The sequence below is a fragment of the Passer montanus genome, unplaced genomic scaffold, assembly GCF_014805655.1.
Source record: "Passer montanus isolate IOZ18808 unplaced genomic scaffold, ASM1480565v1 scaffold25, whole genome shotgun sequence".
Classification (NCBI taxonomy): domain Eukaryota; kingdom Metazoa; phylum Chordata; class Aves; order Passeriformes; family Passeridae; genus Passer; species Passer montanus.
This window is the reverse complement of record NW_024367149.1, coordinates 2,733,400-2,760,605: the sequence shown is the minus strand read 5'-3', so window position 1 is coordinate 2,760,605 and position 27,206 is coordinate 2,733,400. Positions and strand designations below refer to the sequence as shown.

Sequence of the window (27,206 nt, the reverse complement as noted above, 5' to 3'; positions counted from 1 at the left end):
TTTTACTCTCAAATAAATAATTCTCTCTCCACGAGACTCTGGTACTCATAACAACATTGAGAATTTGCTTCTATCAGAGAACTAATACAGTGTCACTGAGAAGGTTCAGAGACCATTACTTTTCTCATCCTTTCTCCTGGATAGTCAGATTTCTCAATGATTGTCCTTTTAAACTCCTTAAATGGACATTAACCCAACAACAAAAGCTGTACTCAGGTGTTGCTCCTTTCTTGTCCAGCTCTTCTTTACCTTTCCCACCCTCTGGCCTGCATCATACACCTACTGATTCAACTCATCAATCTTCTGGAGAAATGAGGCTCTCTTCCCCAAGTTACCTGCTCTGGTGTCCTATTGTACAGCCTTTCCAGCTGTTCCTTCCTTCGTCTCTCATGGCCAGCATCAAAGACTGGGATTTTTAGGTCTGTGCCCGGAGCTGCACGAATGTTTGCCAGCTTGGCACAGATGTGGTAATACCGTTCCTTCAGGTCCTCCACTGACCTTTTCTGTGGAAGACATCACAGGATGACAACATTATGGAAGAAGTAAGCAAAATCTTGTGCAGTAGCCACCTAAGGACCACAAGGATGTCACATACAGTACAAGAGGCAGTGGCTGGGAGGAAGGCCTAGCAGGGACTCTTGCAGGTGCTAGGAGAACGACAGAGAAGGAGGAGTTTCTCAGTGAGCTGCATGAATTAACTGCCACGGGTTCACAGCTACCACTTTAAAAATACCCACCAAAAGATCCAACAGTGCTGAGGGTTTAGAGACAATACAGCAGTGGAGCATCCCGAGCAGTGAAAATAAAAGGATGCAAGGAGAGTTGAGAGGAGAAAGCCGGCAAGCAGGAAACTGCAACAAATGTGCAGGTCTCCAAGCTGCTCCAGATAATGGTCATTCAAGTCATAGCCAATGTATCAGCAGCATCAATTCACTGCCCATGATTTCATGAACTGAGCTGTGTTCCAGTAACCTGAGCCCAAAAGATGTTTGGGCTGCTCAGCTGGGCATAGTCTTTGTTATTTTACTTTGCTCTTCATGTGAGCATTTCAGAGGATAACAAGGAGCTGGTCTGTAGATGTCACATCATTCCCTATGTCACCAGGAGGCATGGAGCCAGTATAGTAGATCAGCCATCATGACACCAGGGTTGCAATTTCAGACCACTGATGGTCCCTGTTTCACAGCAGAGATGATGGAAGCCTGCATCATGTCAGACCACAAGTCAGGAGCAACACCAGGGAGAAGTCCCAGCCCCCAGGGCTCACTGGCAGATCCTTCTCCAAGGGCCTAGACTGAAATCCAGAACACCCAGCCCGCTCAAATGAACTCCCCAGCTGCCTTATCTTCAAGGAACAACGAGCTGTTCTCCTAGCAGTGCAAACCTTCTAACTTTCTAATAAAACACAACAGGGAATGAGAACAAGTCACAGTGGATTTAATTACAAACAAAGCAAACAGCAATGCCTTGTGCTGGAAATCCAATATTCCTTGCTGCCAATAATTCATTATTTTCCCCTAATTAAGTTGATATAAAGGGTAATTTGGTCCTTCAAGTGCAGAAAACCCTGCACACGCCAAAGCAGCAGGTTGCTAGCAGGAACTTGGCCCCCAGGACTCACCTTGAACTGCTGGTGATCGTAGCGGTCGTGAATGACTACGAAGCGCAGATCAAAGCGCCGAGCCAGGTCAAAGAGATGGTCTGTCTCAGCTTTGGTCCACGCATCGTCGTGGAGGTACATCTGGTACTCCTGCTCTGAGTACACAGGAACCTGCACTGTCTGTGGAGAGAAGAGAAAACCATGGTAGCTCTCCTGCAGCACTGCCCTCCTCACTGCCAAGACACCTGAGCCAAGAGCATGAGCACAGCACTGCCAGGAGGGAGCTGCCAGGACCCTGAGCAATGAGTCCTGAAGGACACACGATGAGCAGGCAGGGGACTTGATATGGAGCAATGTGTGATCCCAAGGCCATAATGTGACATTCAGGGAAGCCTACCAGGAACTACTGCCGAGGAGGCTGAAACCTATTTCAGATGGCTCACACAGGCAGAGGTCAGCAACCCACATCCTCACTATGGGTTTCAAAATTTCAGGCTAACATGACAGTGAAACCAAGATTGAGCCAGCCTCCCTGCATTCCTCCCATACAGCAAAACCAATACCATGGCACAAAGTGCTCTGACAGTTGACTCTCTGCTTGGGTTGGGACATGCTCACTTGTACAGGAAGAACAGGAAAGGCAAGGAGCACTAATCCCCAGCCTTTAGCACACCTTCTGCTTTGATACTCAGACTACTTCTTTCATGTTTGGTGTAGACAGCATCATGAAGATCTGAAAGACTGTGTACTGTACAACTGAAGGCCATAAACTTGGCAAATAACTTTGTCCCTCCCTTTCCCATAGATCTTTTCCCTAGCAGGATGACAGAGCCAAATGACAGTCCAACTCTCACAGTGTCCCAGGTGCCTAAAGGACCAAGCCCACATTACTGTCCCCAGCCTGGAACTGCTCTGCAACAGCTCTAGCCAGAACACAAGTGCCACATGAGTACTAAAGAAACAGCAAAAATACTTACTATATTAGGGGAAATCCCAGCATGTGGTAAACCAAAAGTGTAAATAAGCCTGTGCTTTCCTCCTTTATTGCCCCTCACTCCCTTCCTCCTGCGGCAAAACTTTGCTCAGCCTGAGGAGGTCCTGCCTCCAGAAGAAAACAGTGTTGCATGCAAGCAGCAGATGTGCTTCAACACCTCTGTGGTTTTGTGTCCTGTCATCAGGAAAGTCACCCTCATGAACTCCCTACAGCTCAGAGGAGCATTTCTAAGCCTCCAAATAACAGCTTCTTTAGGTCTACTGTCCTTCCTCTATCACTTAGACACAGAAACTCAAAGGTGAAGCAGATCTCTTGGGGATGTACTCAACCTCAACCTTCAAATACCACTTCCACCACGAGCAAAGCCATCTTACCAGACACTGTAAGGATGTCCCATGCACATCATGAAACAAAATAATTTCAGGGAAGGTGGCAGATGCCTCATCAGACAAGAGAATCTGACAAGAGCAAAGAAACTTCCAAAACACTTCCTCAACCCCCATTCACGACTGCTCAGATGAGAACCACTGAGAGAAATCATAAGGTGGGAACAGATGGAAAGCTTGAGCCAGCCACGGGCTGACTATACATTCAACTGCAACAGAACCATGAAAAGGCAAATATGATCCCCAGAGAGGGATTTCCAGCAGAAACTGGCAGTGTTTCAACTGCACAACAAGAATACTGGCAGGAATACCAACTACAACACTACTGATCCCTGGTCAGGAAAGATGCACTGAAATGGAAACAAGTACAGAGAAGAGCATGAGTAATGGGGTGGTGAGCCTGTCTTCCTACAGCCTAGGAAGACAACACAGCCTAGCAAAGGAAGTCTGAAGGAAAATCTGACTGCAGGCTTCAAGTATGCTAGATGAAATGAAAGGAATACTCATGGGAAGAAAAGAACAACTGAAATAAGAACAAAGAAATTGACTTGCAAAGAAATGCCAATTTAACACGGAAAATTTAACCTGGAAATGAAATGGAGAAAAGACAGTCTAAAAGAGCTTCCCAAGGAAGCACAGGGGCAGGAAAAGCCAAGTGCTTTTCAAAAGGAACTTGATCAGTTTATGAAAGGGACTGGATTGTGGGAGGACCTGAAAGAGCCAAGAGGAAGATTCAATGGCCCAGAAAACCTCTCTCAGTCCAACATTTCACATTATAAACTCACAAAATTATGAGTATTAAATTAGCTGAAACTGCTCAGGATCCTGGAGCCACAAGACAGCTCTGTGAAAACATCAGCACAATGTCTAATAGAGGTAAAAACTGAAACCAAACAGCAAAAGTTATGAGGGAAATAGAGAAAAACAGCCCACATAAATCCACCATGCTCTCATAAGTGGAACACTCACTCCTAGTCCACACATTTCAAAAGAAAGGATATTTGAGAACAAGAGAGTGCACAGGAGGGCATGTCACATTACACAGTACACAGCAAGGACAATTTACTACATCATGTAACACAAGATCTTTGAGGGACTAAACCTCAAGGCAGCAGTTTGAAATGAGCAGAGGAAAGCACCTTTGCACAGCACACAAAATTAACCTGAAGAACTCATTAGCATGGGTTACTCACAAAGCAGCTTTCTGCCCTGAATGCACCTAGCAAGAATTATTAAACACAAATTTCAAATTAAGAAATCCTTAAGCCAAAGACCACCAGAAAGTAGGAAAATGTGTATTTGCCCCATTCTCATACTCTTTCACTAAGCCTTTACTGATGGTAGTCAAAAAAAAATAGTATTGGCTGAGAGAGGGCTTTGCTCTAACACCTGCAAAGCTGCTTTTATACTCCTATTTCACACCCTGAAACAAGGCTCAGTGTACATGGTGAAACCCAAGTTCACAATTTGGATCTCATAACAAAGAGGAGGGAATTGTATAGAAGACTGGAAGCACAGAGAAAAGAGAAAGCAACTGAGCAGTGACCCAGGAGCTCAGCTGAAGAGCTTGAGTGACCAACAGGACAGACTACACAGGAAAACAGGTTCACGCCAAGGGGAGAGAAAGATTCAGGGAGAAGTATCAAGTATGTGAGAAGAAACCCACATACAAAGAAAAAGAGTCTGGAAAAGTAAGAAAATGTCCTCTGATAAAGGAAATATCTGCAAAACTCTTCATCAGTGCCTTCAACTTTCTCAACTACAGCAGCAGAAGGGTAACAACTTGCTCCTGATATTATGTAATTGTGCATTTGCAGATGGCAGAGGTCTGTACCACTAATCTAAAGGTTACAGCCTTGCTGAAGGCTCTTCTGTCTGGCAGCTCACAGTACCTGATAAAGTTAAGGAAATGAGAATCGTGTAATTAAAACACCCAGATGTGATGTGTGGCCCCCTCTGATAAACTCAGTTGAACTCAGCCAAAACCAGTTCCAGCAGTAGAGTCTTAGAGACAATTAGCCTCACAAAGTTTCACTCAGACAGCTAGGTAGGTGCCTCGACTAAGTGAGTCATACTTCAGACTTCCACCCCAGACATCAGAGAAGAGATACCACAGGAGGCTCTTACCAATGTCCCAGCTACAGGCAAAGCATCAGTCAGAGCTTGAGCCTTCTAACATATAAGGTCAACCAACCACTTAACACTGCAGGAAGCCAAGCTTTGTTAGAGCTGATGCTCTGTGGGTTACAAACTTAAAATATTGTATATGGTTACACACAAGCAGAGCTTTTGTGGAATCATGTTAGCACACGGTTTTCTCACTCTTTCATATTTGCATCATGAAGGGAGTTAAATTACATTATGGAAGCACCCTAACTCTGCTCCTTCCTAACTCTGGAGGTCCTGACTTTGAAGTATAAATCTTGATGTCGTTTTCTTTGTGCATACACATAAAAGGCACAGCCACTCAAAGCAGATACATCTGGGACAAAAGACAGCAGGAGATTACAACAACACATTGTGACAATTTAATGTAAGATGCAAAGAACAGGGGACTGCACCACACTGATACCACGAGAGCAATTTCAGAGAGAACGCAAAGTAATTCAGCATCTGTGCTGGAATCTGGCCAAGAGGTTGCAAGCCACCTTTTTGGCCATGAAGCTCAAGCCATTTTTTTTCATACTGAGCAAAATAGCAAGATTTCTGACTTTTATGTCTCACTCAGAATAGAATACCTTTTACTGCCCTGAGCCTGTAATCAGGGGGAGGCTGTTGGTCAGGAACAGAGGTAGATATCACAAATCCTCCTCACCAAATCCACGACTGCACACCTGAAACACCGGGGTCTCTATCAAGCTCTGACCACATACAAAGCCTGATTTGCCTGAATGATTTGGAGACATCAGTCCATGGTCACATGGCTGCAGGTCATGCTGCAATTCAAAATGCAATTACCAAATCTAACTCAGCCTTCACGTGTTGAAAGAATCAACTTCCCATCTGGACAGCCAAGAAACTGACTGAAGGGTATTTTCCAGCTGCTGTTTATAGGCTTTTGTTTGAAAGTGCTCCCACTTACTTTATTAAATCTGGCAAAAGGGTAATCCTTCCCTTCCTCTGCTGCCCTCCTCCAGTGGTAGAACATTGCTCCATCTTTCCTCGCTGGGTTGGTGAAAGGCATCCACTTCCAAGGCCGGACTTTCTTGGAGCCCAGTTTTGCTTTGACTGTTCGGTAACCCTGAGTTGTATCACTTGGCAGCAGCGGAGGTGCATCCCTGTGGTGGAGAAAAGTGCTGCTGATGAGAAGCAAGGAGCAGTGCAAGGCAAACCCAAAGAGATTTCAGGCTCAGAACTCTTTTTTCAGATATAAAAGCAGGGTGCTATTCCCAGTTGAGATTAAGAAAGAATTAGATACAAAGGCTAAGAGCCCTGGTTTGTCTGCATTAGACTATTTTGCCTGTATCTAATTAATTTCCTATATCAAGCAAACCCCTCAAATTTAGAAGAGAGAAAGCAGACACTGCCCATGACTAAGAGAAGGGCACAAGCATGGGCCAAGCACCAAGGGAAATCCATCTGGGAAGTGAGACTGCCCCTGGTTTCAAGAGGATGCTGCCCTGCCACCAAAAGCCCAGGCCAACCCACAACCAGCAGAGATGACCATGTGCTCTTACTTTTTGTCAGAATAGAGAAGTGCATAAACTTCTCGGTGCATTCCTTCTGGCCTCTTAAACGTTAATGTCTCTGAGGATTTCTTGGATTTTTTCTGGAACAAAAAAAAATTGCACTTTAGATTCAGAAATTCCTGAGGGTACATTAAGACTGTATAACCTGGTGGCCTGTGAAGGTTTTTACTTTTATCTGGTTTTAGACACCTTGAATTTCTCCAGGAAAGTGCCTATTCCTGGTGGAAGACACTGACAGACAGAATGTACCCACTTTCAGTGATAGGGCTCACCAGTACCCACATTTGCTCTTGCTGATAACACACTTAAATTCCAAGCTGAACATCTGGCTGTAGATTGCAGGGGCTGGTGCACTAAGTCTTTTCTTACGAGGCAAGCACTGTCCTCCCTCAGAGGCATTAATGCATTTAATTACATGACTCCCTACCTTTTTGAGTAAGAAATGTCTTCCCAGTTTTTACAGTTTTTGTCCCTTTGTTCTGCAGCACCTTCAGTTTTTACCATCTGTGATTACACCCTCACAGCAGCCCCCTGGCAAAACCCCCAGTGTCACCTACCAAAGTTCTCCAGCCCCAGCTCTGCTCTCCCATTTACACAGCAAACAATTTTTGACAGTTTCCTCAGAAGAGGAATTCAGTGTACACAACTCTACTGGCCCCTAAACTCTTGACAGAACTGATGGTCTCTAAGACACAATCCAGCTCATACCCATATACAAGTTTATCAGTAATCAACTGTATCAGGAGATCAGCTTTGGATTCAGGTAGGTACAGTAACAGCCACACTAAGTTACACTTTATTTAAGAGGCAAAAACTTTACTGAGCATTTGGTCTAACTGTACCATGTTTATGACTACTACCCCAGACACTACTACTACATATTTGCTTACTGTATCACTACCAAATTTTAAATCAGAATATTTTTCAGTAGCAAAACTAACACTGCATCATGAATTGTGTTAAATCCATACAGTCACCTCTACCAAGCAAATTCAAGATTCCACTGAAAAAATAAGTCCCTGTCACCTTGGACTCCAACGACTTCCCATAAAACTTCATGACAGACACACATTCTGTCAGCACCTTTTCATCCCAATCAAGCACCTTTCTCCAGTGTGTCCATCACTTTGCCCAGCAGCAATGGAAGGCCAACCAAGGCAGTTTCCCACAGGTCACCACACACCCTGTATGAACACAGGCTTCTGGAAATTCCCCAAAGTTCCCAGATTTATTAAAAGTTAATATCAGCAGGCCAGAGATCAGCTCAGCCAGCTCTTTTAGGAGTTGAGAACAAATGACTTGGTCATGCAGATTTAAATGTTTTTATGCCTAGTAATTTTTATTTTAACATTCTCAGTCCCTAATGGCCTGGAAAGTACTTCATGGTTCTCCTGTGATTTCAAGACATCAATCTGTTTCTTTTCTAATTGAGAACAGATCTATCTCCTGAGTGAGAGTTGCACTGTTATCAGCAACTCTGCACTGTCCATGCAATAACATCTCACACCTTTGGTTTGGCTTAGTTTCTGTACTTTGTAGAAATGCAGAATGTTCCATTCAATCCCTGCTGCACATCTCCCAGGACTTTTCCCTGCACCTTCCCTTCCTCTCTCTCCCATTACAGTAAACTTGAGGAGAAAACCATCGTGGTCCCTGCTCCAAAGAGACACCAGCCACCAGCACTCCTCTGGCTCTCTGCTGCCTAACACACGAGGAATTTAAACCAAGGAACTCACAACTCCAAACCCTCAGGAGAATCCAGCCATCAGGCTGCTCACCAGCACAGCCCATGACCAGCAATTTCAACATTTCAGCCTTTAAACGACTGAAACTCACTGGTTTTCCATCACACCAATCACACTGTGTGCCCTAGCCCCAGCAAGGCAGTGAAACCAGTGCTTCTCTTCAGAGACAAACGTTTCAGTTTTGTTTTGATTTTTTCCCCAAATACACCAGCACTAATTCAAATCAGACCATCTTTGTACCAGAGAGTTCCCAGGGCTCATTTCAAAGCACCTCCACATCCCATAACTACTCCTAAATTGACCTCCCCAACACCTTGCAAAACACAGGACAGCCATGACCTTGCCCAAATTTAAAAGACAGAACACAACAAGACACTGTAGCACAGTGCCACACAGAATGCAGCACATCATGTCACACATCCTTCACAGAGCTTACTAACTTGCCCCATTCCCCCAGGCAATGCATCCCAGCTGTCCCAAACCCCAGACACACCTTCCCCACTCAGGCTGGAAGACTTTTGTCATTCAGTCCAGTCAAGACAATATTTTCTTTCTTCTAAAACAAGACTGTGTTGTATTATTTCCATTTGTTTTGGGGCCAGACACTTCACAAATGAGAGTGTTAGAGACAGCTGGGAATGTCCTGGGGGCTGGCCCAGCTCAGCAGGACACGGCTTACCCAGCTCCAGCCTAAATCCCACACCAGATGCCACGGCACAGGTAACTAGCAAGGTACACGCTTAATTCCACCTGTTCTCCCAATATTCACCCCAAACACCACACGCAAGGCCAGCGAGTGCCGAGAGAGCACGCAGCAGCCCCTCGGGGCACTGCAGGTCACCTTGTCCGAGTTGATGATGTCCTTCTTGTTGATGGTGCCCGTGTTCTCCGACTCCACGCCTCCCAGCTCCAGGATGTCCCGTACATCTGCCCCCGTCGCCATGTCTCCGCCTGCCCTCTGGCCTTCTCTGCGCCGTCCTGTCCGTCCCCTCCAGCTCTGGGAGGGCGGGAAACCGGGGGCAGGGGGTTAACTCCCGCGGGGCACCCCGGGCTCGCACGAACACGCCTAGGTGCGTGTGCACACACGTACCCGCACGCCTACCCGCGCACACACACGCGCACACTCGCGCTCGCACACCCGCACGCTGATCTCCACAGAGACACACACCCCCCTCGGCCGCCTCCCATCCCCCCGCCAGGCCCAACAACGGGGCCTTGCACCCGGCGGGTCCCGGGGGTTCCGCACGCGGCGCCCGCGGCCCGCAGCCCCGCGGGGGGATCCCGGGAGGCCCGCGGGAGGCCGTGCGAGCCGCGGCGCTCCCCNCCGCGGCCGCCCCGCTCCGAGCGGGACCCGCGCACCCACCGGCGCCGGCTCCGCGGCCACCGGGACGTGCGGCGCATACGGCGGCCCGGGCAGCGCCGCTTCCGCTCCCGCCAAGAGGCGCCCGGAAGTGCCCGGAGCGCTTTGGGGGACGCACCGCGCGGGGGTGAGGGAGAAGGATGGCGGGTTCGAGTCCCGCTCCGGGCAGGTCGTGGCCGCCCGGCCCGAGGCCGCCCGCGCCGCTTTCCCCGCGGGCCCGCGGCAGCGCCCGGCCCCACCTGAGTCTCGGCACCCCTCTCCCCGCTCAGGGCGCACAGCCCCCCGCAGGCGCAGCTCGCTCCCGCGCCAGGAGGTGGCAGCACCGCCGCGCCCGACCGGCGCCTCCGAGCCCAGCGCGGCGGGGAGGGGGCGCCGCGAATGCGCTCCCTGTGCCCCAGCTGCCGTGACCCCGCTCCCTCGGGGTCTCTGTGATGGGTCGCTGCTCTGCCGGGGTCCCGGGGCTGACCCTTGCTTCTCATCAGCAGTTTTCCCGTCTCCTTTCCTTTGCCCTGTCCCGTTCTCGCCGCCAGCCGTGCCAGGGGCCAGCCCGGGGCCAGCCGCGCCTCACGGCACGCTCGGCTGCCCGGCCCGGCTGCCCGTGCCACAGCGCGCCCTCCTCGCCCTCATGCTCCAGAGCCGCAACGCTCACATGAGGCAGCCCGCAGTGAGAGTTTCATTAATAAGACTCCTGTTTCCTCTTCCCTGTGGGAAGAGATGGGGGAACAAGGAAAGGGGAGAAAACGGGTGTGGGGCCAGGAGGGACTTTGAGGAATCACCTTGGCACAGAGACACACTGGGAGCTGCCAGCCACCTCGGATAGCCCAGGAGAGGGGTGCCTCTGAGGGGAATCTCTTCTCCTTGCAGCCCTGGGGTGAGCTGAACCCCACTAGCTCTTGCACAGAATGCCTCGATGCCAGCCAGGCTGTGCTGAAGTTACCACCATTCCCATCCCGCTGGTGAGCCCTTCCCACCAGGGCTGGCACATCGCCTCTGTATCAGGGCCCAAACAACGCCAGTGTGCCACCATGGGACCTGGTGACACCCCCAGAGAGTTCCCAGGGCTCATTTCAAAGCAGAAATTGTCCCCAGAAATCATTTAACCCCTTTTCTACACCTTTCCACACTAACAGGGATGGCTTTTAGCCTCCTTCCCACAAGGACAGAGCTGATCCTGAGGTTTTGCCTGCCCTGTTTGCTCTCAGCTCTGCCTCCTGTACCCAAGTCCTCCCCCACCAGTATGTGTGGACATTGCCAATAATTTCTAGCACATTTCCTTGCCACAGCTGGCCTGGAAGTGGGGTCCACACTGCCCCAAGGTGGGCTTGCAGAAGGAGACACGGCTTTCCCAACTTTTGCAGTCTCGGCCTGCCTGGCAAGCCTGGCACTGCGGCTCCATGGAGAGCTTTGTAAGATCAAAAAAGGGGTTTCTCTTTTTGCCACTCATGGCGGTTTGTTCGGTCGTTCGCAGTCCGTTAAACGACGCTTAAAGAAAACAAAAAAAAACAGTTCAAAAAATAAAGCCTTGAAACAGACGGGGCCATTCCGCGCGTTTTTTGATTATATCTCCCACTTGTTGGCCTGCCTCCCCCACACCTCTGCGAGCCTCGGGAGCCGTGTCCCACCTGGAGATGTATGGACCTGCAGATGAAACACCATTAGCCGGATGCTTCTGCTAATGGGCTCATCAGCAGAGCAATTAGCACTGCTTCAGGCGGGCCGGCAGTTATTGTTTCTGGCCTGGAGTTATTGTTAATGGTCACTGCATCCCAAAGCTAGCAAAGGGAAAGGCTGGGAAGCTGAGTCACGTACCTGGGTCCGTCATTGAGTCCTGTACTGGGGCTGTGCTCAGATCTGACCACGAGGGTCCTGCCTCGCCAGGGCACAGGAAGGGAATGCAGGGAATCAGGGACAGCCAGCAGTGACCGGGAGCCCAGGGCTTCTGTGCCCTGGAACTCTGGCATCACTGTCCTGTCACTACAACACCATCACCCACCTCCAACTGTGTGGATACCAGGGATGTCCAGGCTACCAAGCCTGTGCAATCTGCCACCAAGCAACTGGGGGAGAGATGTGCCCCCACATTTAGCCCTGGCAGGAGGGCTCCCTCCAGGCCAGCTCCTCGCCCACCTCAGGATGCTGGGGAAGGATGCACTTTACCCATGCCCTGGCTGCCAGGCATGACCAAAGGTGGCCCCAGGCCAGAGGTGTGCGTGCCTTCTGACCAGGGCTCAGGGTGTGTGTGTCTGCCAGCCTGGCACCAGCGGAGGAGGACAAGTGCAAACACTGTGGCCAGTGGGGCAGGAGAAGGTTATCTGGGGCCCGGCAGTGGAAAAACTCTCGGTGTGTGACTAAGGCACAACAGTGCCAGGTGTGGGTCCAGGCAGGGCAAGGGAGCCGGGAGTTATCGCTTCCCCGTGGGTCCAGGTGCCTGAAGCCAAATGTTTCCTAAGGGTGCGGTGACAGCCACAGCCCCGTTATCGTGGCACCTGGCCCACCCCAAGCAGCACGGACACGGGACAGGCTGCTGGACCTTCCCCCCATGGCAGGGATGGGGCACTTCCCACTGCTCCTCCGATGGGAGACTCAAGCCCTGGGAGCGTACTTCAGCAGGGACACCTTGGTCCTAGGGACCCAAGCTCTGGCCTCATGGTGAGGAATGGTCTGTGTCAGCCTGTCCAAGCACCCCCAAACTATCCTCTCACCCTGGAGCACCCAGGCTGTATCCCACCCACAGCACTCTTGTCCCCTCCCCAGTTCCATGCTGTCCCCATGGACCACAGCATCCCAAAGGTCAAGCCCTGGCTAAGGAACCCTCAGATCTGCAACACTCCTTCTCCCTATGGATCAACAATCCCAGAGCAGCTGTGGGACCTGTTAGCTGTAGCTTGGGGGATTCCCATGAGCTGGGTCATGCCCAGGCAACAGAAACCCACTCAAGTTTCTCTTTCACCCCTCTCCAGCTCTGAAGACCCCCGGGCCCTGCTCCAACTGGCAGGTGCCAGGCCATGCTGTGGTCATGACTCACGTTTCTGCTGGGAGGTGTTTCTCCATACCTTGCTCCTTCCTTTACTCCCTTGCCTCGTCATTGGACCAGGTCAATGTACCCCAAAACCATGGGGCTTAAGAGTTACAGACATTTCAGGGATCTCTGCACTGTTCCCAGGGTCCTTTTTGACAGGAAGTGACCAAGGTGGAAAAGGAAGGGAGGGAGGCATGGTCTAGCTTAGGGAACTCCAGCTGACTGCAGGTGCACGCAGCACAGGGATTGCACCCTAGCTGTGCCTCCCTCAGTGCTGCCAAAGGTGTTTTCTTGCTGCCCTCATCACTTTGCAGGGCAGGTTTTGCTGGGGACAGGACTGGCCTCCCTCCTCCACTGGACAGTGTGTCTTGGCCCGGGCAATTGGAAGAGGGTGTTTTTTATTAACAACAAATTAACCGTAATTGTCTTTTCCACTACAGCCACTCCTCCCCAGCCGTGTGGTGATTCCCAGCCATGCTGGGCCATTTGACTGCCATTCCCCATTGTGTGCCTGAAGGAGTACCTTGCCCCAGGCACAGGGGAGCAAACCCAGGGCAGCTCTGTTTGGAGGAGCCAAAGCACCCTCCCCTGCTCTCGCCTCCCCGTGTAGGTAGTGGCAGCAGAGCCGGACCTCACTCCTGCCCTGGCACAGCAATGATGAAAGGCGAGAAAGAACTGGTTTGTGCTCTGATCTCAGAGCTGAACCTCAAAACAGCCGTGAACCGTCACTCCAGCTCCCAGGATGCTTAGGGAGGACAGGACAGCAGAGCCAGCCTTTCCAGTGGGACAGGATGGTTGGAGAAATTCATCGTTCCCCTGGAAATAAAAATAATAATCATAATAAAAACACAAAGCCAGAGATTACTTATACGCACACAAACACGCAGGCACGCACTCTCCCCATCTGGCTTTGCCAGCCTGACTCATCGCTAATTCAAACAGCCCACACCTTTCCCTCTCCCTCCATGTGACGTTTTGAACAAGTTTCCAGGGAAGAGGCAGAAGTTTTGCCCCAGCTATCCCCTGGCATTGTAGCCTTGTCCTTGGGTTCTGGTGGTCCCAGGAACAAGACATCCCCAGTACCTCATCAGAGGCCACATGTGTCCCAGCACAGTCACCCCTGCACAAGCACCTCTCAGAAAGTGGGGCAAGCACAGGGTGGAGGCAGCAGTGGAAAGGACAAGTGATTGAGCCTGATGGATCCTGACACCTGTGGATGCAGCCCCATGGTCCTGATCTCAAGCCTACAGGCAGAACATGATGTCCCTAGCTGCTGCCACCCTGCCTAGAATCACCCATTCTTTTGTTCCTGCTCGAGGGCAAACCACAAGGGTGGGTGCTGGTCCCAGAACAAAGAGCCCAACACCAAAATATTAGCCACTCCTCAGGGAAACATCAGACCTGCTCTGCCATTCCCATCTGAGCTGAAAAGGGTGGGATCAGCCCAGCTACATCCCACTTCCACTTGCAGGGCAAGCAGCCCCAGGGCACCCTCCAGCCCTGACCATCTGCTGGGGGTTGCAGAGATGAGGAGGAGGAGGGAGCCACTGCCACCACCGGCCTGGGCCAGGGCATCATAGAGCTTGTGTGCTCCCTGCACTGCCAGCATGGTGTCAGGTCTGGACAAGTTCCTGCCTTCAGAGGGATTCGTGCATCACAGGTAATCAGCTGTGGGAGGGAGGGAGGGAGGGAGGGATGGAGCCAGACCTGCTTGCTGAGCTCCGGGACCTGCCAGCATGCTTGTGCTGAGTCACCACCTATTAACGCAGGGAAACCTCAGCACCTGAACCCCGCCAAGCTGCCAGGACAGCAGAGACAGCACCCAGGACCAGCCAGCTGACACCAATGTCCCTGCCGGTTGTGACCACAAGGCCAGTACTGCAGAGCTCCCACTGTGAGGCACAGCAGGACAGGACTGCTCAGAAGAATTCAGGACCAGCAAGGCTCCCAGCTGAGTTTCGGCTGCCATTCTCCTTGGAGATGACTCACCGCAGGACCAGTCACACCATCCCAGTGCCGCAATTGCCCCATCTGCAGATTAGGGAAACTGAGGCACAGGGAAGTGGGGTGACTCAAGAGCTGTTGCACAGGAGATGCTACTCAGATGCCGAGGCTTGGGCGTTCCCCATCGATCCTCCGCAGCTAACTTAAGCAGAAATGAACATCGATGTAAATATTTACTGACAAACAAGCTCAGCCTCACCCTCTCCTCTTAGAAGAAACCTTTAAAGTAAACTCTCCTGGCTCTTTCATGTTTACATCTTGTTTATTTATTATACAGCAGATCACAATATTTCAACAGTTTGCATATAAAGAAAAGTAACATTTCAGAGTGCAAGAGACCTAACGTGCCCAAGCAGAGAAATGTTAATTAACAATATACACAGACGGGAACAGTGCACTTCCCAAAGCTGAGACTCATTGGTGTTCCCAGCTGGAAGAAAATATATTAAAAAAACCAGAAACATTATATATTACTGCTTTGTTTAATTTACAACTTGCTTTGCAGAAGCTGCACATAAAAAGACTCATTTTCTTTTGAGCTTTCTTTTTTGTCCCCCCCCTCTACAAAAATTTCAAGTATAGCAGAGACCTGGGCATTCATAGCTGGACTCACTGTCCTTTACATACTAAATTTTAAAAAGCAGCATGGGGAAGGCAGCTGCAGCAGTACCTGGTGTCATCCTGAGGGGAAGAACAAGACAAAATAAAGCAGACAAGAGCCAGGAGAGACATTTTAGGCTCTCGAGTGGAAAACTGGGAATGGCCAGGGCTGGACTGCCCAGTGGGGTCCCAGGCTGGTGACAGGAGCATCTCTGTCCTCTGTGCAAGGTGACACTGTGCTGCTAACTCCTGCAAACCTTTATAGCCATGAGCCAGTCAAATCCCACCCTCGTCCCATCCACTCTGGGCTTTGGGTCAGGAGGTTTGTTCTGATGATCACAACCGAGACAACCAGCAACCCATTTCCCAGCATCACAACCAACGTGCCCAACTGGCATGGCTCTGCAGCCAAAAAGCAGCCAGAGTCAGCCACCACAGCCCCTAGTGCCAGGGGGGTGCCAGAATCTGGGGGAAGAAGGTTAAGCTGATGCCAAATACAAGCCAGGAATTCTGGGGACAGATCCCTTATGCACCAGCTCCCCCACTCACTGGGTACCTGGCTGGGGGGAACCCTCCAGGCATGAGGAGCTGAGTGGTGATGACTGAGCAGATGTTCCTTGCAGTTTTGCTCCCCACATACATCCCCAAAGCAGCCCTTCCCCACCACTTGGCTGGGCCAGCTCTCACAGGAGCAGGAGGAGAAAACTAGTTATCAACTACAAGCAGAGGGGGCTGGGTGGCCAGGCTGCTCCCCACTGCCATCCCTGGCCCGACACTATTTACACCGTGAGCTGGCTCCGGGGACGTCGAGTCCGGCCGCAGCCGCTGCTCACATGTGCCGCTTCATGTGGAGAGCGAGGTGGTCGGAGCGGGAGAAAGCCCTCTCGCAGAGGTGGCACTGGAACGGCCGGTGCCCCGTGTGCTTGCGGTAGTGGCGGGTCAGCTCATCGGAGCGGGCAAACTTCCAGCCACATCCTTCCCAGGTGCAGTGGTAGGGCTTCTCGCCTGCAGAGGAGAGAGGGTGTCAGTGGGCTTGCAGGTTCCCACCCTCCCTGTGCCTTCAGTTCTGTGCTACCCTACCCAGCACCCCCTTTTCAAGGAGGTGGGAGGCCCATTGCACACCTCTGCCTGCCCAACTTTCCCCTTCTGTCCCCCGTTTTTCTGCCCTTCTCCATGTGCAAAAGTTTGTTTTCTGAGCATCCCTGCCCCATTACAGCACCCCTGCTTCACTTTAAACTGTGGGTGGTCCCTGCTGTGGGCTGGCACCACGTGCCCTGTCCCAGCTCGGCCAGAGGCTCTCACCATACAACCCCCAGGCTGTCTCCCTTTTCTGTTTTCCCCTAGCCCAAGTGGAGGGTTCCTCCTTGTCCCTAAGTCCTACCAACTCAGGCAACTCCGGGCACCAAAACCAGCAACTGGAGGCGCCACAAGAGTGGTCTCGCTACACGCCAGGTCCTTATGTGTCCCTGCCCAGCGCCACCACGGGGGTCCTTCTGAGCACTTCGCGGCCATCCGCATTGCCCCCCGAGCCCGCGTGGAGGAGTTCTGCGTGTAGCGATCTCTGGGTGCCCTCACACAGCCCCACCACGGGGACCCACCGTGCACTCCCGACACACCGCAGGGGTCTCCCCCACGCGACACGCCCCCCACCCCGGTGTCCCCTCCCGCGCCCCCTTCACACCGCCGGAGCCACGCTGGCGGGTCTCACCACGTGCCGCGGCACCGCCACCGGGACCCTCTGTGCGTGCCCCCGCCCCGGCCGCCCTTACCCGTGTGGGTCCGCATGTGCGCCTTGAGGTGCGAGCTCTTGGTGTAGGTCTTGCCGCAGCCCGGGTATTCACAGTTGTGCGTGGCCGTTCGCTTGCGCGCCCAGGAGCGGCGGCCGCGCTTGGGCTTGCAGTCCTCGGGGGGAGCCCCGGCCGGGAAGTACTCCAGCACCGGGGAGTTGGGCGGCGTGACCAGCAGCCCGGGCAGCCCGGCCGGGCCCGGGCCCGGCCCCTTCAGGGGCTCCCTGAAAACACTGAAATGTCCATGAAACTGCGGTGGCGGCTGGGGGGCGAAGTGGGGCGCATAGCGGTGCGGGGCCACGGCGTAGTGGGGCGGCAGGTCGGCCAAGAGGTGGGGATCGGCGCCAGGCAGCGGCTCCTCAGGGGGCCCCAAGCGGCCGTGGGGGAAGCCCGGGTAGGGCAGCGGCGGCCCCGGCACCGGTCCCGGCCCGGGACCCGGCGCCACGCGTGGCTTGTGCTCGCCGCCGCCCGGCCCCAGGTACTCGGCGGCGGGCATCCCCAGCATGCAGGCGCGCTCCTCCGGCTGCTCCTTCTTGATGCGGGGCCCGAAGGACTGCGCGGGGTCCAGGGGCAGTGGGCGGGCTAGGGCCGGGTGGAGGGGCGGGTGGTGATGGGGGTGAGGGTGGTGGTGGGGGCCGCCGGGCACCCGCAGCTCCGTGTACTCCCTCCGCTGCAGGTCGTAGTGGCCGGGCAGGTCCGGGGTGAGCAGCTCAGCCACGTAGCTGTGGCCCTGGCCCTCGGGGTAAGGCGCCGGGAATTTGCCCGGCGTGGAGTACGAGCCGTCGCTGTCGTAGGTGGTGCCACAGCTCTCGGGGGTCTCGGGCAGGGGGTAGTTGGGGCCGGTCGGCCCCTGCCCGCCACTGCTGGTGTGCGCCAGGATGAAGTCCAAGTCCACGAACTTGCCCAAGTCGTCCTCCTCCCGCTTGACGGCAGCGGGGCCATCCTGCTGCAGCATCCTCTGCGGGAAAACGAAGCGTCAGGATCGGAGGGGAAACGGCTGCGGCGGCACCCGCCGCCCCAACACCGCGGCCCGCGCCTCCCGCTCGGGGCGGCGGCTCCCCCCAACCCGTCCGACGGGTCGGCACCACTCCGGCTGCGCTGCGCCGCCCTCGGGGCGCCCTCCGACGGCGAGAAGGCGGCCCGCCCCCCGCTCCCTGGCCGGGCTGAGCCCCAGCCCGGAACGCTCTGTCCCGTACCCGCCTTGCCACCCTCTCCCCGGTGCCAGGTGCTTACGTGGAGCATGTCGGCGGGCCGCTCCTCTAGCGGCATCAAGTTGGCGAAAGTGGAGATCGAGGGCAGGGCGCTCTCGTCCACGGCCGCCGCCATGGCGAGCGGGGCCGGGGCGGGCTGGGGGAGCGCGGTGCGCGGAGCCCGGCACCGCTCCGCTCCCCGTGGCAGCCGCGCTGCTCTGCGCCGCCCCGCGCCCCTAAGCTGTTAACAGCATGGCTGCGCCCCGATTGGTCCGGCCCGCATTGATATTCGCCGCCGCCATCTGCCATTGGCTCTGCCGCGGGCCGAGCCACGCCCCTCCGGCGGGGCTGCCCCGGCGGGCGGGGGGCGGCGGTTGCCGCTGCCCCGACCGCGCTCGGAGCCCGCGCGGGACGGGAGAGGACGGGGCAGAGCGGCGGGGGCCCCACGCCCCGCTCTGCCCCGCTCTGCGGGACTGTCGCACGGCGGAGAACAGACAAGGGTGCTGTTGTGGATCGCGGAGGCCAGAATCCTGCCCGCGACGTGAACGGGGCAGCGGCGCCCCCAGGGCTTGCCCACACTGCGAGCGGGGAGGGGGGCTGTAGGTGGCGGCGCCGGAGGTACCCTGGCACCCTGTCCCGAGTGGGGCAGGGGCAATGGCTCTGTCACATACACCCTGTGTGGAGGCAGAGAGCGCCGGAGAGGTCTGGCGTAGGGGTACGGGTAAAAAACATTTCATGCGCTGTGCCGGACACTACACTCGCCACGGGGCCACCGAGCGCGTCAGCGAGCGAAGGTGCAGTCCCAAAAAGGGGTGCTGTGCCACCATAGGAGGTGAACCAGATAACCGAGCCCCGGTGCCCCCGCACCCCCACGCGATTCGTTTCATGTGAGCGCACCCGTGAAGCCGCGGCTGTCGGTGAGGCAATCAGCAGCACAGCGCGTACCAGCTCGCATCTGGCTGCGTGCAGCGTGCGTGTGCGAGCCCAGATAACTGCTCGTCGACCCTGTCGGGGGCTGGCACGCTGCCGGCATCTCCTCATCTCGCCCCGCAGTCCCCACAACACGTTTGTCTGCCCTCCTTAGGGACAGTGCTGTGGCTGAGTCTCCAACCACCCTGGCACTGGGGGGCATGGGCCGGCTGTGTCACCCTGCCCACCCTGAGCAGCCCCTGGGACAGCGCTGCCCTCCTGAGGGCTTCCCATGGCAGGGGACAAGGACCAGCAGGTTATCCCACTTTGCAGGAGATATTCAAGTCACCCACCCTATCCTAGCTGTTTGGATGATGGCACAGAGGACCCAGGGCACTGGGCAGGCCTCCCCAGGGGCTCTCTGCCTCCCTGTCTGGCTCACAGCAAGACCTTCTCCGTTTGGCCCCCATCCAACCAGTACCAGGAATGGCCCTGCTGCTGTTGCGCTCAGAAGCAATGTCCCTTATCTCTTGGAGCCTGTCTCCTTGCTTTCTGGAGCTGTCCATCTCCAGATACCTTTCTAAGAACTGAGGCTGCTGCCTGCTCTATTCAGAAGCAAGGAGTCAATTTAAAAAAAAACAAATATAAACACCAAAGGTGAGGTGTGCACACACACCACACGCACATGCCGCTTCTGAATCCAAAGCTACTCTACCAGTTGCTTTCATCACCGCGCTTTAATTATAAGGGTGGAGCATTGCAATAAATTATTTCAGTAATCCAGTGGAACAACAACAATTCAGATCTTCCCCCTTTTACCAAGAATCCCTGCCCTGGTTTCCAGAGCACATGTTGGGCTGCTGCCTGGGCCCCATCTGCTTGTCTGCTGGCAAGGCAGCAGGTTTATTAATGGCACCTATAGGGTCAAAACGCACGGGCTCCAAAGTCCTTCCTCATAAAAAGCCACCTCCAAAGTGGCAAAGAAGCATGTAGGCATTACCTGAAATTACTTTTAGCTTGCCTCCCAGAGTAGTTTATTCAAGTCACCAGTTAATCCCATTACTTGTTTCTTGGCCAAATAATAATTAATAGCAAGGCAGTTCCTGCCCCAAACTTTTGCAGATAAGTCAGAGAAGATGCCATAGGAGACAGACTAATTCGTCTTGGTTTTCCCCTTTTCCAGGCAGTTTTGGCATTTGCACCCATGCTGACTTATTTTGAGAGGCGTCGCCAACAGATCAGCTTAATTTTTACAGCCAATAATTCTTGCAAATGTGGGATATTCCCCAGGAAACTCTTTTGACTGATGCTCCGGTGGGAGGGCCAGCGCGGCGGGGAGCGGCAGCATGCCAGGCACCGCAGCAACACAAGCACTGCCAGCGCTGAGTGTGCAGGGAGCCAGCAGTGCGTCACGGGCAGGGTTTTCCTGCTGTGAGCCATGGGCTGGGCACAGGGGGTCCCTGCCACAGCCTTGTCAGCCCCTTGGCCACAGAAGCCCCCTCTGAGGTGAGTGGCAAGCAGGAGCAGACAGTGCATGCATAGCCCGCTGTTGACAGAAGCCCATTTAGGAAACGTGGGTTATCTCCTGCGCCACTACAGCAGACTGTAAAGTTGCTGGCATCCCAAGAGATCAAACAGCAGCCAGGCAAGAGAGCAAACAGAAAGTGGGAAGGGCCACCCACCCAGGTGATGGCTAAAGAGGAAAGGGTTAATGGTTATCCTTGCTTTTGGCGCATCTGGCAGCAGAGGAATGAGGAGCCTGGCTTGCCCAGCATGGCGTGCCAGAGGTGGCCCTGTCAAAACAAGAGTATTGTCAGCCCTGCCAACACTTCCACAGTGCCATGGCACCCTCCCCAGTGGTACACAGCATGGGTGGGATGGGCAGGGGGACAGTGCCCTGTGGCACTGCCAGAGATGGAATTTGGTGCCCAGGCTGCTCAGCAGGACTCCCAGGAGACCCTACCCCACAAAACATTGGGGCTGAAACAAACCTGCACTGCATCCTTTTCTGTGCTGTCACCTGGAGTTGGGAGACTGGAATAAACCCAAGGACTCTCCTTCAGAGCATCTCTAGTGCCCCCTCTCCAACACCACCTACAGCATCACAGCCCAGAGAGCTTCTGCTTCAGTGGGTAGGCAAAATCCAAGTCCCAAAAGCTCCACAGGAGACCCCATGAGAGGTGCTGGGGGATCCACACTGCAGAACACCCTAAACAACTGTGACATTCCAGGGTTATATTCCTGAGAGCAGAAAATTAATCTGGCTGTGTTTTACTCTCTGTCTTCCCCTCTGCATGGTACTGACCTGCCTAGAGAAGTGTCCAGGAGCCCCCAGACCTGCCTGTACCCCCAAAGCCCCATTCCCCTCCTGAAAAGAGAAGAGGAACTGAAAATGAAATTAAAGCATAATTCAATCCGGAGCGGGTCCAGAGTAAAGTCATCTGCTCTTATCGTGTGCTGGCAGGCTCTTCCCGCTCCGCAACAAACACAATGTTATCAGGGCACAGAGGGCAGATTCGTTTGCACCGGCCGAGAAAGCTGCTGTGTCCGCCCTGCCTACCCTGGGGTCTGGGGAGCACCGGGATGCACGGCTGAGGACCGGGGGCTGCCAGGGACTTGGGGAGATCCGAGGCAGCACCCCGGCAGCACCGACAGGGAGCTCAGTCCCAGGACAGGGTGCTTTGGCTGGAGGCCATATCCAGGCTCCCTGCGCAGCTCTCTGGCCACAGGAGACAGGTCAGGTTGCTCACAGTGAATGTCAGCACAGAGTAAAGGCTACAGAGGGACAGGGTCCGTGGGAGATGTCTTTGCCTGTGGGAATATACCCAGCCTCATCTTCCATGGGTGCTGCCCAGCTGCTTGGCCAGGAGGCTGCCAAGCTGGCAGATCTTGGCATCCTACCCCTGGCCAAGCAGCCCAGTGGCACCCCCAGACCCTGCACACACTCCCAGCCCCACTGCATCGCGTGGACTGCATTCTGCTTTGATCTCTGCCTGCTGCCTGGCTGTGCCCTGGTGGCTGCGAGGCCAGTGCAGCCCTCTCCGTCCCTCTTTATATACCCCTGTTATTTTTAACTCTGCCTACGCAAATCCCGAATCCGGAATGAGCAGCGGCCGGGGGCCAAGGGGAAATGGACATGGTGCAAATTTCCTGCCCTTTTTACCTCTCTTCCTCTATAACATACAGCAACGTTTTTCCTCCACTTCTTAACTTTCACTGGTACAGGAAAGCTGAAAGCTCCAGGCTCTGCACAGAGCCACAAGGTCCAGCACCACAGCGGACAGGGTATCCCACTCGGGAGGGACATCGCACTCAGCATGGTGCCAGGAGATGTCCCTCCCCGCAGCACACACCACAGGCTCCATCAGCAGTGCGATGCGCTGGAGGCATCCGGACAGCCCTCGCAGCCACAGCCTCACGTGCAAACACGTGTGCTCATGTGCCAGCCCAGGGGCCCATCCTTCCTTTCCTCTGGCCAGCAAGAGCTCTGGCCCCAGCCACAGCAGCTGGGACTGGACCACAGCCATGGGAGCCGTTCCCTTTTGCCCCTCGCAAAAGTGCTGGACAAGACCTGTGACACCCCAGCAGCTCCAGGAGTAACAGCAGGAATTGCTGTTTTCCTTGTGAGCAACAAGGACGAGGAACATAAGACATTCTTCCAAAATCTCTGGTTTAATATTTTTTAAAAAGACACAACACAGAGTGCCACAGCAAGTTGCACAGGGAGTTTTGCAGATATCATGGTATGGCTGCAGTGCCCATGGGATGTGCATGTTAGAACCCTTCTCTCACATTCTGGAGATTAATAGCTGTACATAATGTAAAAGCAATTTGTCTACAAAAGTTCCCAATGGCCAAGGTAAACATCTCTGCCACTCTTTTCCAAGCAGTGTCCAATGGACACTCTAACGTATTCAGTGTCCAATGAACCTGGATTCTCAGTGAGTGGGGAATACCTCTCTTACCATGCACAGGGGCAGGAAAAGTGTGGATGCTGAGGCTGGTGCTGGTCAGACCTGATCCACTCAGATATATACCATTTCCCAGCCTGGAGAAAGCCTGGCTAGCCCTGGAACCTGGGCACTGGTGTGGCTGCAGTATCCAGGCACTGCTGGGCCAGTGGGGGAACAATTTTCCAGTGGGAGCTGTGGGATAGGGCTGAGTGAATGGTCTGCACCACGAGTCACTGGCACCCATGGGGACACAGCTCGGTGTGAGGCAGTGGGGGACAGCCCAGGTGACAGCAGAACAAACAGGGAGCTGGAGAGCTATGTGTGGAAACCGTTTTCCAGGTAATTTGATTTTGTTATTCCTCCCATGCAGCTATCTGCCCAGAGGCACCCCACCAGCGTAAATCACACACCATAGCACATTGCATGGAAAACTCATCCTGCCACCATCCCATGCCCCTGGGACACTGCACCAAGGGCGCCACTGTAGCACAGGATGCTGGAGTCAATCACAGTCAGCCACATGAGGCTGCTGCAGTGGTTTTACAGAAACAACCCACAAAACTGCATCCTCCCATCCACAACACTCGTGGGGTGTCTGGCAGGATCAGTGGGCACTCTGTGTTGGGAGCAAATCCCTCTGCACTGGCATTACATAGGGTGCTTCATTCTGCTCCAGGAAGTGGCATTTAATTACCCAGCCTCCTGGTAGTAAATAGGTTTCCAACACATTACAAAAGGCTGTATTACATTTTTTTTTCTCCCCAGCCTTGCTCATGCTCTGCGCCGGTGAGCTCATCCCCTGGGAATACCGTCTCCAAAATAGATTCACTCCCTTGTTGGAAATAATCAAATGGGAATCCAAGCTGCTGAGCCCAAGCCCAATTCCTCCCTTTGTTCTGGGGCTCTGGCAGTGAAGGGGTTCGGAGCAGGGTGACAGGAACTCGCCTTCTTTTAATTGACCTCCGATGATGAAACAATCAACCAAACGATTTAGAAATGTGCATCCAGTGAGATCATCAGGAAAAACTTCTCCACAAAGGGGCCTGGGGAAAGGAAGGTGCAGTAATCCACCTGCCCCAGCCGCCTCGGCAGGCCTCACTGCGTGGCACAACATGGCACAGCATGGCATGGTGTGTCACAGCCACTCAGTGTCTCTTGGGCTACCTTGCTGTGGCTTCATGCCAGAAGCTGCCTCACTAGGTCCACCATGGGGAAAGAGTACAGCTAGACCTGTCCCAGTGAGGACATCTGCTCCCATGGGACATCTATCCTCCTTGTTTCCAGCCCCAGCCCATCCTTGGCTACTGGGCACCCACTTATCCCAAGCCAGCACCAAGTGGTAGTGCTGCCTGTCTCCACCCCCAGACTCACTGCGAGTCCTGCCACCCCACCAGGCATTTCTAGGACAAGATTCCATGATGTTGTGGGGGAAAAACCCTCCCAGCCCCACGAGCAGCGCCTCTCTGGGGATTTCCATCTCTTGCACCCTTTCCCCAGTTTTTTGTAGCCTGGCAGGAGGGAAGCCACCCGGGAAGGGCTGGCATGGCTCCCTGGCCCCAGCTGCGCCACTGGGGCTGCCCCGGCTTCCCCAGCCCAGGTCAGTGCACGCTCCAGCTTGGCATGTGGCAGGCACTAATTTTCGCCCAAAGGGTTTCCCTTCAGCAGACTCTGCCGCCAGGGTGGTTTTGAAGACAATCTTAGCCAGAGTCTTCCTTCCTCGACTGCCAGCGATCTGGAGCCAGGCTGGTGTGTTTGTGTTGTGTGTACATGTGTGTGTGTGTATCTCCAAACCGCAACAAATATTTCATATTCGTTTTCTTTCTTTCCCTTTTTTTTTTTCCCCCTCCAAGCCCTTGACTGTGGTATTTAAATAGTAGGTGTGGTCCCGGTGATGTGTGCCAAAACCAACACCAGTTCCACAGCAGATAACCCTGCGAGCAAATGCAGCAGCGAAACCACACTGAACTGCTGGGAGAGCTGTGCTGGGATGGGCAGTGCTCTGGGAATGGCCACGGCATGGCCCTGGGCAGGCTGGCAGCAAGCGGGCACAGTGGCCACATGGCTCCCTGGCCCAACACGAAAGCTTAGCCAAGGGGCCAGGAGGAGGTGGTGGACTCAGCACGTCCAGCTGAAGAGCCATGCACTGGCTGCTCACTGTGTGCAGCCAGGAGTTGTTTGGGATGGACCCAGATAGCCTTTTGGGGTTTGGTTTTTTTATATATCAAGGCAAAACATGTTACTTAATCATCTATTTTCCATGCTCTAAACAATCAGAAAGATTTGTTTGTTAAAAAGGCTACATTTCTCCCCCAAAAACGTAGAGTGTGAGCAAGTGGGAGAAGTTCCTCCAGCATTTTAAAAGCTGTTTGCAAAGAAACTTTCTTACGCCCTGATGTTTTTCTCATCCAAGCTGAAAACCCTGAAATATAGTGAACGTCATGTATTTCAGCATGAGTCACCCAGAGAGAACCAGCTGCGTCACCTTCCCTGGCAGTGCTGGCTGTGCCTGTGTATACTGGGGACAGTGAGGATGGAGGGGACCTCTGGGCGCTCTTCATCCAAGGATGGATAGAGATAAGTCAGTTCAGGCAGGAGAGGAATGAAGAAGGATTGCTGCAGACCCGAACTGGAATGCCACCCTCCCCTTCCCTGGGGCAACTGCCAATTTTGGAGATGGAGAGGGGTTGCCTTGGAGTACCCATGAAGTTTTGAAGATTCATGGTGTGAGCATAATGCCCAGGAAGTCTGCAAACTCATCCACAGGGGAGTGCACACAGTGCCACAGGCAGTCAAGTGAGGGCCACAGCACCCCAAATCCAGGACAGCCTATGCCTCACTGCTGCTGTCCCCCCAGAGTAGCACCCACATCCAAAAAGACAAAGGAAGTTCCTTATTACAGCCTTCAATCCCCCAGCTTTCCACAGGGCTGGCAGGGCACCATGTTTCTTGGAGGGTTTGTTCTCATAAGATTTTGCTCCAGACAGGACCTATTTGCATTCTGCAACCTGTGGGACAGTGGGCCAATGTCCCGGGACAGAGACTAGGGGAAGCCTGAGCTTTTCCAGACCTGGCACTCACATCCCACTCTCCTCCTTGCTTCCTGGGTGGCTCTGGTATGGCATACCCTGTTTGCTCCTGCCCTAAGCCAGTGCCTTGTGGGAAGTCAGCAGAAAGGGCAGTGAGGTGGACAGTCCCTAGAACACTCACCTGCTGGGGACAATGCCAGGAGATGGGGATGCTCCTCTCCAGCTGAAACCCAACACCCTGCCCAGAGGATAACCAGGGATAAGTGTCCCTGGGCTGGACGGTGCCTGGGGGTGGCCACAGGCTGCTTGTCCCGGAGCTGAGCTGGTGCACGGCCACAGCCAGGCGTGTGGCAGGCACAGCCAGCACACCTCTCCCTGCCTCCCGGCCCCGCCGCAGCTGCCTCTGGAGAGGAGCCGGCCGGGCGTGCAGCCTTCGCCAGCAGCACAAGGTGCACAGCCAGCGGGGCGAGGATCCACCCAGCCCGTGGCAGAGTAGGAGGGTCCTTGGCAGACAAGGCTCTGTTTGAAAACCCACAGCCAAGCCGGCTCCCTGCCCGACCTCAGCGCGTGCTCTGGCTACGGGCAATCAGCCTCGAGCCCAAACCCAACCTCTAGTGGCCTCCATTTTCCCTGGCTCCATCTTCCCTGACCTGCCTCAGTCCTGCTTCACCACTGCCTCCCACGTGTCAGCTCAGTGCGGTGTCCTGTGGCTCCCCAGGGACCTGTTGGCCCCACTGGCACGTGTCCCAGCGTGGAAAAGAAAATAAAGTTCGGATGTCACCTCCCCAATCAAGAGTGGAAAAATCTTTCCCAAAAAACACCGTTTTAATCCCTCACTGAGCATAGCCAATGTTAGAGTCCCCAGCCCCACAGATTCAGAGCCAAACAGGGAATTTTCCACCTACATCAAAGCAGAACCATATGATTTTACAGGAACAGACATG

The 27,206-nt window shown here is 54.1% G+C and overlaps 2 protein-coding genes across 5 annotated transcripts in view; both read right to left on the bottom strand.

Moving 5' to 3' along the window:
* DMAP1 (DNA methyltransferase 1 associated protein 1) overlaps positions 1-9,839 on the bottom strand; it is a 28,605-nt gene extending 18,766 nt beyond the window's left edge. Inside the window, exons 1-6 of one of the 2 annotated variants that reach the window (XM_039711427.1) lie at positions 9,778-9,839; positions 9,256-9,411; positions 6,658-6,749; positions 6,063-6,258; positions 1,622-1,780; positions 336-503 (exon numbers count right to left, since the gene is read on the bottom strand). In XM_039711427.1, the coding sequence (XP_039567361.1) occupies positions 336-503; positions 1,622-1,780; positions 6,063-6,258; positions 6,658-6,749; positions 9,256-9,357 (717 nt within the window). In that variant the 5' untranslated portion in view covers positions 9,358-9,411; positions 9,778-9,839. The other variant, XM_039711428.1, reaches the window with a different exon arrangement.
* Positions 9,840-15,040: 5,201 nt separating this feature from the next.
* Positions 15,041-26,830, bottom strand: LOC120503191 (Krueppel-like factor 2). Of its 3 annotated transcripts, none has more exons than XM_039711432.1 (3): positions 26,444-26,830; positions 17,167-18,142; positions 15,041-16,402 (listed from the first exon to the last, which is right to left on the bottom strand). In XM_039711432.1, the coding sequence occupies exons 2-3, from the start codon at positions 18,137-18,139 to the stop codon at positions 16,227-16,229; spliced, it is 1,149 nt and encodes a 382-aa protein (XP_039567366.1). In that variant the 5' UTR covers positions 18,140-18,142; positions 26,444-26,830; the 3' UTR covers positions 15,041-16,226. The 3 variants fall into 3 exon arrangements, with proteins under 3 accessions (XP_039567366.1, XP_039567365.1, XP_039567364.1); XM_039711431.1 differs by lacking the exon at positions 26,444-26,830 and adding an exon at positions 18,418-18,634 and having other exon boundaries at positions 17,106-18,142; XM_039711430.1 differs by lacking the exon at positions 26,444-26,830 and adding an exon at positions 18,418-18,632.
* Positions 26,831-27,206: the final 376 nt, after the last annotated feature.